The following is an 11,289-nucleotide window of genomic DNA, read 5'->3' as shown; positions in this document are numbered from 1 at the left end:
ATAAGTTCATTTGTGTCATTGGATTAACATTTAGGTCATTTTCGTCCTCCCTAGGTTTATTCTAGTCCAATTAGGGTTTTTAACCAATCTTGTTCATCCAATAGGTGTGTTTGTGTCATTGGATGAACATTTAGGTCATTTTCGTCCTCCCTAGGCTTGTTCTTGTCCAATTAGGGTTTTTGACCAATCTTGGGCATCCATTAAGTGCATTTGTGTCAGTGGATTAACATTGATGTCATTTTCGTCCTCCCAAGGTTTATTCTAGTTCAATTAGGGTTTTTAACCAATCTTTTGCGTCTAATAGTTGTGTTTGTGTCATTGGAGGAACGTTTAGGTAATTTTCATCCACCCTAGGATTATTCTTGTCCAATTATGGTTTTTAACCAATCTTGTGCATCCAATAGGTGTGTTTGTGTCATTGGATGAACATTTAGGTCATTTTCGTCCTCCCTAGGTTTATTCTAGTCCAATTAGGGTTTTTAACCAATCTTGTGCATCCAATAAGTTCATTTGTGTCATTGGATTAACATTTAGGTCATTTTCTTCCTCCCAAGGTTTATTTTTGTCCAAATAGGGTTTTTAAGCAATCTTGTGCATCCAATAGGTGTGTATGTGTCATTGGATGAACATTTAGGTCGTTATCGTCCTCCCTAAACTTATTCTACTCCAATTTGGGTTTTTATCCAATCTTGTGCATCCAATAAGTTCGTTTGTGTCATTGTATTTAAATTTAGTCATTTTCGTCCTCCCTAGGTTTATTCAAGTCCAATTAGGGTTTTGAACCAATCTTGTGCATCCAATAGGTGTGTTGGTGTCATTGGATGAACATTTAGGTCATTTTCGTCCTCCCTAGGCTTATTCTTGTCCAATAAGGCCTTTTGACAAATCTTGTGCATCCAATAGGTGTGTTTATGTCATTGGATGAACATTTAGGTCATTTTCGTCCTCCCTAAACTTATTCTAGTCCAATTAGGGTTTTTAACCAATCTTGTGCATCCAATAAGTTCATTTGTGTTATTGGATGAACGTTTAGGTCATTTTCGTCCTCCCTAGGTTTATTCTAGTCCAATTAGGGTTTTTAACATATCTTGTGCATCCAATAGGTGTGTTTGTGTCATTGGATAAACGTTTAGGTCATTTTCGTCCTCCCTAGGCTTAACATTTAGGCCATTTTCGTCCTCCCTAGGTTTTTAACAAATCTTTGTCATCCAATAAGTTCATTTGTGTCATTGGATGAACATTTAGGTTATTTTCGTCCTCACGAGGCTTATTCTATTTTAATTAGGGTTTTTAACAAATCTTTTGCATCCAATAAGTTCATTTGTGTCATTGGATTAACATTTAGATCATTTTCTTCCTCCCTAGGTTTATTCTAGTCCAATTAGGGTTTTTAACCAATCTTGTGCATCCAATAAGTTCATTTGTGTCATTGGATTAACATTTACGTCATAATTGTCCTTTTTATGCTTATTCTGGTCAAATTGGAGATTTTAACCAATCTTGTGAATCCAAAAGGTGTATTTGTATTATTGGATTAGCATTTAGGTCATTTTCGTCCTCCCTAGGCTCCTTCTTGTGTCAATTGATAAACATTTAGGTCATTTTCATGTTCTCAAGGCTTTTTCTAGTCCAATTAGGGTATTTAACCAATCTTGTGCATCAAATAGGTGTGTTTCTGCATTGGATTAACATTTAGGTCATTTTTTTCCTTTCCAGGATTGTTCTAGTCCAATTAGGGTTTTTATTCAATCTTTTGCATCCAATAAGTTTATTTGTGTCATTGGATTAACATTTAGGTCATTTTCGTCCTCCATAGGCTAATTCTTCTCAAATTAGGGTTTTTAAACAATCTTGTGCAACTAATAAGTTCGTTTGTTTCATTGAATTAAAATTTATGTCATTTTCGTCATCCGTAGGTTTATTCTAGTCCAATTAGAGTTTTTAACCAATCTTTTGCATCCAATAGGTGTGTTTGTGTCATTGGATTAACATTTAGGTCATTTTTCGTCCTCCATAGGCTTGTTTATATCCAATGGGTTTTTGACCAATCTTGTGCATCCAATAGGTGTGTTTGTGTCATTGGATTAATATTTAGGTCATTTTCGTCTTCCCTACGCTTATTCTAGTCCGATAAGTTCATTTGTGTCATTGGATTAAGATTTAGGTCATTTTCGTCCTCCCTAGGTTTATTTTTGTCCAATTAAAGTTTTTAATCATTCGTGTGCATCCAATAGGTGTGTTTGTGTCATTGGATGAACATTTAGATCTTTTTGATCCTCCCTAGGCTTATTCTTGTCCAATTAAGGTTTTTATTCAAACTTGGGCATCCAATAGGTTTGTTTGTCTCATTGGATGAATATTTAGGTCATTTTCGTCCTCCCTAAACTTATTCTAGTCCAATTAGGGTTTTTAACCAATCTTGTGCATCCAATAGGCGTCTTTGTGTCATTGGATGAACATTTAGGTCATTTTCGTCCTCCCTAAACTTATTCTAGTCCAATTAGGGTTTTTAACCAATCTTGTGCATCCAATAGGCGTCTTTGTGTCATTGGATGAACATTTAGGTCATTTTCGTCCTCCCTAAACTTATTCTAGTCCAATTAGGGTTTTTAACCAATCTTGTGCATCCAATAAGTTCATTTGTGTCATGGGAGAAACATTTAGGTCATTTTCTGGTCAAATTAGGGATTTTAACCAAACATGTGAATCCAGTAGGTGTATTTGTGTTAATGGATAAGCATTTTCGACCTCCATAGGATTATTCTTGTCCAATTAGGGTTTTAACCAATCTTGTGCATCCAATAAGTTCATTTGTGTCGTTGGATTAACATTTAGGTTATTTTCGTGCTCCCTAGGTTTATTTTAGTCCAATTAGGGTTTTTAACCAATCTTGTGCATCCAATAGGTGTGTTTGTGTCATGAGATGAACATTTATGTAATTTTCATCATCCCTAGTTTTATTCTAGTCCAATTAGGAATTTTAACCAATCTCGTGCATCCAATAGGTGTAATTGGATTTTAACATTTAGGTCATTTTCGTACTCATTAGGTTTATTCATGTCAAATTAACAACAGATTTCGAATCTTTTGAGTTAGGAGAGATAGATATGAATCAATCTTCAAAATAACGTAAATCTCTATATTTATAATAAAATTAATTAATTGAGATTTCAAGCGTTTTTTTGGCTTTTGGCTTTTGGCTTGGACCAAACTTTCATGAAAAAATCATTTGTACCTAATTTTATTTAAATAGATTTTGTTTTTAGATATAACTTTTCAAACATAATATAAAAAGTTAGATTCACCCGGAAAGATCCTTAAGTTTTATTTATCATTAAAAAAATTGATGATTATATTCATTTGACTCACTATTAGTTTTATTAACTAATATTTACTTTTTAATTTATATATAATTTTAATCTCTACAACTATAATATCTTTTTAAATTTTGTAACTTTTCTGTTTTGATTCTTCACCTTAAAAGATTTTGTGTTTTTGTTTTATTTCAATTTCTTTAATTATAATATTTTTTTAATCAACCTGATAAAATTAAGTTGTGTGATCCAATAAACTAATATTAGTGATTAAACAAATAATTTTAAAATTTGCAGAGACTATTTCTAAAAAGAACTATCTCTAAAAAAAACTTACGGTAAATAATTAACAAATGTTTAAAATACACTATCCACTATAGAATATAGATTATGTGGTTTTATAATTTAAATTTATTGACTTAATTGCAGTTTTGATCTCCTTATTTTAGTTAAATGACTAAAGTAGTTCCCCGTTTTATTTGCTCTCCATTTTTGGTCTACCCACAATTTGATGAAATGTCATTTTTTAAAGCCGCACTACATCATTTATAATTATAGATATCAAGTACAATTTTGCAATACGAAATCTTGATACATGTGATTTAAATAAACGCAAAAAAATGAAATTTTATCAAATTTTGAAACAAAATTTGTTGGTATCAGTGACCTCGCAATAACAGAAAATATATCAGTTTTCTTTACCAAATTAATCAGTATCAAGTGCACAGCGGAATTTAAATTTTGAGGCATGCAAAGTTAGCAATATAGAAAATTAAAGAGAGAGAGTTAGAGAAGAAAACACAGAGATTTATCCTGGTTCGGTTGTTCAACGACAACCTACGTCCAGTCCTGAAAATCCAATCGGATTTCAGATTTTCTTCTCCTTCAATAGAAAGAATCAATTACAAAGATTTTCCAGTTTCCTCCCTGAAACCTATCTATCTTAATGATCTCTTTCCTATTGAATACCCTCTGATCCTTGTAGACACTCAGCAGCCTATCACAGAATCACAGTGCGACTCTTTCTTGTTGAACACTCTTCACCCAAGAAAGTAGCCACCAGTTTCTAGCTGGCTTTCTATCAACCCTTTGATCCTTGTAGACAATCGGCAGCCTAACACAAAATCAAAGTACGACTCTTTCTTGTTGAGACCTCTCACCCAAGAAAGTAGCCACCAGTTTCTAGCTGGGTTTTTAACGTTCGTTTCGTTTCAAAGTATTGTTACAGAATGAATAAAAGAAGTACAAAACAAAAGTCTTCAATCTTGATCAAAGTCTTCTCACGAATCTGGATATTCAATGATTGTTCGTGAGGATAACGTCTTTGCTCTCAAGATTACTTTTTCTTTTCGTTCTCCCAATGAATATAGATGATCCTTTATCTTGATCTGAAAAAGCAGTATCAGATTTGTTAACAAAGTGTATGTTGATATGTAATCAAAGTTATCTTGAGTTCTTAGAAAGTTATGAATTGTTATGGAAAAGTTGTTAGGATAAAGATTGAAAGACATCTTATATAGTTTCTGAAAAACCAATTACGAAATCGATTTCCCAATCGATTTTGTAAAGTTATAAAAGGTGCTAAATCGGATTTGCCAATCGATTTCGCGAGTCTTGTTTTTCTTTAATCTTGAAACTATATAAGCTAATCGATTTACCAATCGATTCTTTTAAAACCATTTTTCAGGAAAACATGTTCAGACTAAATCGATTTCCTAATCGATTTCTGGGAAACTGTTTCAATAAAAGTAATTTCAATCGATTACTCAATCGATTTGCCAAGTCTCAGAGTCGATGTATAAAAACACAGAGTCGATTTGGTCACAATCTCAGAGTTCACTGTGTTTTCAAAAAGTTTATTTCAATCGATTTGCCAATCGATTGTGTTCAAAACAGTGGCTCAGTTTTTTGATGTCAATCGATTTGTCAATCGATTTGATTCAAAACAGTGACTCAGTTATTTGATGTCAATCGACTTGTCAATCGATTCCCTCAGCACTGGAGTGCTACTGTGACTTATCCAATCGATTTACCAATCGATGTGTTACCATCAGATTTATTTTGTGAAATGTTCAATCGATTTGCCAATCGATTACCCTCCAAATCAGGGTGCTACTGACTTGTGTAGTTTTCATTTTTAATTAAGCTAATCGATTGCCTAATCGATTTCTCATTTACAAACACTTAAGATTTCCTTACACCCTTGTTATGGAATCGATTTCCCAATCGATTTACATAGTCAGAATTCAACTTTTGTTGATTTCTTGTGTTCCAAGCAATTTGATACAAGTGTGTAGGATTGGATTATGGTTCCTGAAATCTTGCTCAATTAAACTGTTAGATTTATCATATGATGTATGAATATTGTATGTTGTTAATTATGTCAAAATTAGGATTCAAAGGACTAAATTCCAACAATCTCCCCCTTTTTGGCATAATTGACAATCATACAATTTTAACTTGAGCATATCAAACCATTTCAAAATCATACCAAAGAAAACAATTGATAGCATTAAATATGTACCAGATAAGAGCATCAGAGCATGTATCAAATCAGCATGAGTATCAAACACCTACTTAGTCAATATCTTTCCCACATTAAATAATAAAAAAGTGAGAAAACCTATATTATTTTTCTAAATCTATTTAACACAGCAATTTTTACTTCAACAAATACATTTTGACTATTATTATTAGTCTTGACTCTTGAGACTGTCGCTTTATATTTGGAAGCCGATAGATTATTGGAGAGAACTCTCAAATTGGTGTCCTAATACGACTCCTCACTCTCTATGATATACCAACAAAACACTAAAAGTTGTATCCAAGTAGACAATCTATAGAGTATTTTTAATAAGCAACATGTATGCAAACTTTAACTAAGCTAAACTTAAAATATAAAACACATACATATTCCATAGAGAAAAATATTTGGTATACACCCCCATTAAATGTATATAATTTGAGAGAAAAAAAAAGACGGGATAAATCGATAATGCGATAAAAAGAGAGAAATAAAAATAAAATAAAATATTAAATTAGTGTGGAGAAAATTGAAGTCTATATATATCATTATCATTGTTCCATAAAAAAAGTGGCCTCCTTCATAGTATTCTAGAGAAAGGAGAAGTTTGTTTTGTTTTGAAACCACACCATTTCAATCAAACCAAATCAACTTTTAGCAGATGTTTGGTAACGTGGTGTGAGCATACAAAGGCAAGGTGACCCTAATGCTACTACTTGTAGCTTCTCCTTTGAAGTGAAGTTGTGCTATGAAACCCAATGTTTCCAAACACACTTAATACAAAATTCTCAATTTAACATAATCAAAAGATATTTCAAAATTAAAGTTGATTTCAATTTTCTATCAACATTTACATCACATAAAAAAACACATTTGATTTAAACACTTGAGTAAGGGATGCACAAGCCCTGACTAAAACATGTTGAAAGTCATGATTCTGAAACAGAAATTGAATTTATTTTCACATCAAAATCGAAACAAGTGACAATGACTGAATTGCATACCCAGAATCCTTAACTTCTTCGCAACAAAGAGAAGGAACAGAAAGAACTAACAAAGTAACAAATGTGACAAAAATTGACTAATGAGGACTAAGTAATCTGTAATGTAAAAGAAATACTCGTAAATCAATAGCAACAATAGAAAGATAAATACTAAAAATTAAAACATAACATAAAACCCTCTAGGAGCATAACTACGGTCCAATGAAGAAACTAACAAATATAAAATTCACCTAAAAAATTTATAAAATAAAATAATAACAAGAAAATTGAGGGTTTGAATATGAGATCTGAAAGATCTAACGGAACAACCTCCATTTATAATCCCAATCACAATCAGTAACCTGAAATTCATTACCCAATGAAGTTCCATTCTTGGATTTCAATGGAACCTTCAAATCACAACGAACCTTAGGTTTAACTTTCCCTGTCTTAAACAACCATAATTTAAACCTCACATTAAGCAAAACCTTAACATCAATTCCATAAACTCCATCTTTCATCTCATTATCGAACTCCGAAATCTGATCAGAATTCAAAGGAACAACTTGCTGACCTTTAAAAACAGGATTCAACAAACTCGTATTCTTATGGCGTTGAAAGAACGTTCCAAGCGTTTGTGAACCAAACCTAACATCTTTATAAAACGCAAGCGTTTCAATGTTATCGTAATAGATACCAACTCTTTTGTTAGGGTTTCGGATCGAGATGTTGAGTGCAAGATTGTAGTGAAGTGTATTGTTGTTTGTGAAATTGAATTGAGAAAGCGATGCATCGGTAACAGTGAATTTCAGAACGTTAGGGCGAACGATGAGCCAGAAGAGGAAACCGAGGATTACGACGATGATTATGATTGTGGTTAAGATTTTGCAGATTATGCTTAAGATGAAGTTGAAGATGCAGCCGCAACAGCCTCTGAAGCAACCGCAGATACAGCTGAGACAGCCGCAACAACAACCGTCGTCGTGGCGGCTTGAACGGCGGTGGGATTTCGGCGGCGGAATGGAAGGGCCGTAATAAGCGCCGTTTAATTGATTACCGGCCATGATCTTCTGCTGAGAAGAGAAAATAATTGATTCAAAATTTTCAAGACGTTGGTAAAGTGATTTATAAATAAATATTAAAATATTGATAAGCTTCGTAGAGAAGGGTATAAAGGTAATTTTGTTGTTACCTGTGTAACTTGCAAGTTAGTGCGGCAGTGTAGTGCGAGTATAGCGCGTCAAGGGATAAGAATTTTAACAGAAACCACTGATATTGAGGAAAATATTGTGAAGGAATAAAAGGAAAATATTTGATGAGTACAAGGAAGTTGAATAATTGCGTTTGATTTTAACAACAGATTTCGAATCTTTTGAGTTAGGAGAGATAGATATGAATCAATCTTCAAAATAACGTAAATCTCTATATTTATAATAAAATTAATTAATTGAGATTTCAAGCGTTTTTTTGGCTTTTGGCTTTTGGCTTGGACCAAACTTTCATGAAAAAATCATTTGTACCTAATTTTATTTAAATAGATTTTGTTTTTAGATATAACTTTTCAAACATAATATAAAAAGTTAGATTCACCCGGAAAGATCCTTAAGTTTTATTTATCATTAAAAAAATTGATGATTATATTCATTTGACTCACTATTAGTTTTATTAACTAATATTTACTTTTTAATTTATATATAATTTTAATCTCTACAACTATAATATCTTTTTAAATTTTGTAACTTTTCTGTTTTGATTCTTCACCTTAAAAGATTTTGTGTTTTTGTTTTATTTCAATTTCTTTAATTATAATATTTTTTTAATCAACCTGATAAAATTAAGTTGTGTGATCCAATAAACTAATATTAGTGATTAAACAAATAATTTTAAAATTTGCAGAGACTATTTCTAAAAAGAACTATCTCTAAAAAAAACTTACGGTAAATAATTAACAAATGTTTAAAATACACTATCCACTATAGAATATAGATTATGTGGTTTTATAATTTAAATTTATTGACTTAATTGCAGTTTTGATCTCCTTATTTTAGTTAAATGACTAAAGTAGTTCCCCGTTTTATTTGCTCTCCATTTTTGGTCTACCCACAATTTGATGAAATGTCATTTTTTAAAGCCGCACTACATCATTTATAATTATAGATATCAAGTACAATTTTGCAATACGAAATCTTGATACATGTGATTTAAATAAACGCAAAAAAATGAAATTTTATCAAATTTTGAAACAAAATTTGTTGGTATCAGTGACCTCGCAATAACAGAAAATATATCAGTTTTCTTTACCAAATTAATCAGTATCAAGTGCACAGCGGAATTTAAATTTTGAGGCATGCAAAGTTAGCAATATAGAAAATTAAAGAGAGAGAGTTAGAGAAGAAAACACAGAGATTTATCCTGGTTCGGTTGTTCAACGACAACCTACGTCCAGTCCTGAAAATCCAATCGGATTTCAGATTTTCTTCTCCTTCAATAGAAAGAATCAATTACAAAGATTTTCCAGTTTCCTCCCTGAAACCTATCTATCTTAATGATCTCTTTCCTATTGAATACCCTCTGATCCTTGTAGACACTCAGCAGCCTATCACAGAATCACAGTGCGACTCTTCCTTGTTGAACACTTTTCACCCAAGAAAGTAGCCACCAGTTTCTAGCTGGCTTTCTATCAACCCTTTGATCCTTGTAGACAATCGGCAGCCTAACACAAAATCAAAGTACGACTCTTTCTTGTTGAGACCTCTCACCCAAGAAAGTAGCCACCAGTTTCTAGCTGGGTTTTTAACGTTCGTTTCGTTTCAAAGTATTGTTACAGAATGAGTAAAAGAAGTACAAAACAAAAGTCTTCAATCTTGATCAAAGTCTTCTCACGAATCTGGATATTCAATGATTGTTCATGAGGATAACGTCTTTGCTCTCAAGATTACTTTTTCTTTTCTTTCTCCCAATGAATATAGATGATCCTTTATCTTGATCTGAAAAAGCAGTATCAGATTTGTTAACAAAGTGTATGTTGATCTGTAATCAAAGTTATCTTGAGTTCTTAGAAAAGTGAAACGTTATGATCAAAGTTCTTCTTAGAAAAAGATTGAAAGACAGTTTAAGTCATTGGATGAACATTTAAGTCATTTTCGTCATCCCTGGCTAGGTCCTTTTCGTCCTCCTTGGGGTTATTCTTGTCCAATTAGGGTTTCTAACCAATCTTGTGCATCCAATAAGTTCATTTGTGTCATTGGATGAATATTTAGGTCATTTTCGTCCTCCCTACGTTTATTCTAGTCCAATTACGGTTTTTAACCAATATTGAACATCCAATTAGGATTTTTAACCAATCTTGTCCAATTAGGATTTTTAACTTATCATGTGCATCCATTAAGTTCATTTGTGTCATTGGATGAACATTTAGGTCGCTTTCGTCCTCCATAGGTTTTTTCTAGTCCAATTACGGTTTTTAACCAATCTTGTGCATCCAATAAGTATGTTTGTGTCATTGGATGAACATTTAGGTCATTTTCGTCTTCATTAGGATTATTCTTGTCCAATTAGGGTTGTTAACCAATCTTCTGCATCCAATAAGTTCATTTCTGTCATTGGAGGAACATTTAGGTTCTTTTCGTCCTTCCTAAGCTTATTCTTGTACAATTAGGTTTTTTGACCAATCTTGTGCATCCCATAAGTTCATTTGTGTCATTGGATTATCATTAAGGTCATTTCCGTCATCCCTAGGTTTATTCTAGTCCAATTTGAGTTTTTAACCAATCTTGTGCATCCAATAGATGTGTTTGTGTCATTGGATGAACATTTAGGTCATTTTCGTCCTCCCTACGGTTATTCTTGTCCAATTAGTGTTTTTAACCAATCTTGTGCATCCAATAAGTTCATTTGTGTCATGGGATTAACATTTAGGTCATTTTTATACTCCATAGGCTTATTCTTGTCCAATTAGGGTTTTAACCAATCTTGTGCATCCAATAAGTTCATTTGTGTCATGGGATTAACATTTAGGTCATTTTTATACTCCATAGGCTTATTCTTGTCCAATTAGGGTTTTAACCAATCTTGTGCATCCAATAAGTTCATTTGTGTCATGGGATTAACATTTAGGTCATTTTTATACTCCATAGGCTTATTCTTGTCCAATTAGGGTTTTAACCAATCTTGTGCATCCAATAAGTTCATTTGTGTCATGGGATTAACATTTAGGTCATTTTTATACTCCATAGGCTTATTCTTGTCCAATTAGGGTTTTAACCAATCTCGTGCATCCCATAAGTTCATTTGTGTCATTGGATGAACATTTAGGTCATTTTCTTCCTCCGTAGGTTTATTCTACTCCAATTTGTGTTTGTGTCATTGGACTAACTTTTAGGTCATTTTCGTCCTGCTTGGCTAGGTCCTTTTCGTCCTCCTTGGATTTATTCTTGTCCATTTAGGTGATTTTCGTCGTCCCGAGGAT

The 11,289-nt window shown here is 32.6% G+C and overlaps 1 protein-coding gene across 2 annotated transcripts; it reads right to left on the bottom strand.

Annotated features, from left to right (window-relative positions):
- Positions 1-6,939: 6,939 nt before the first annotated feature.
- Positions 6,940-8,198, bottom strand: LOC101502311 (NDR1/HIN1-like protein 10). 2 transcript variants are annotated; one of them, XM_004513101.4, is made up of 2 exons: positions 8,014-8,198; positions 6,940-7,894 (listed from the first exon to the last, which is right to left on the bottom strand). In XM_004513101.4, exon 2 carries the CDS (start codon positions 7,883-7,885, stop codon positions 7,139-7,141), a length of 747 nt encoding a protein of 248 aa, XP_004513158.1. In that variant the 5' UTR covers positions 7,886-7,894; positions 8,014-8,198; the 3' UTR covers positions 6,940-7,138. The 2 variants fall into 2 exon arrangements, with proteins under 2 accessions (XP_004513158.1, XP_004513159.1); XM_004513102.4 differs by having other exon boundaries at positions 6,940-7,891.
- Positions 8,199-11,289: the final 3,091 nt, after the last annotated feature.

The sequence above is a fragment of the Cicer arietinum genome, chromosome 7, assembly GCF_000331145.2.
Source record: "Cicer arietinum cultivar CDC Frontier isolate Library 1 chromosome 7, Cicar.CDCFrontier_v2.0, whole genome shotgun sequence".
Taxonomy (NCBI): Eukaryota; Viridiplantae; Streptophyta; class Magnoliopsida; order Fabales; family Fabaceae; genus Cicer; species Cicer arietinum.
This window is presented reverse-complemented; position numbering and strand designations above follow the sequence as displayed.

Excerpts from the sequence above, each read along its gene's own strand:
- LOC101502311 (XM_004513101.4), bottom strand. The coding sequence starts at position 7,885 with ATGGCCGGTAATCAATTAAACGGCGCTTATTACGGCCCTTCCATTCCG.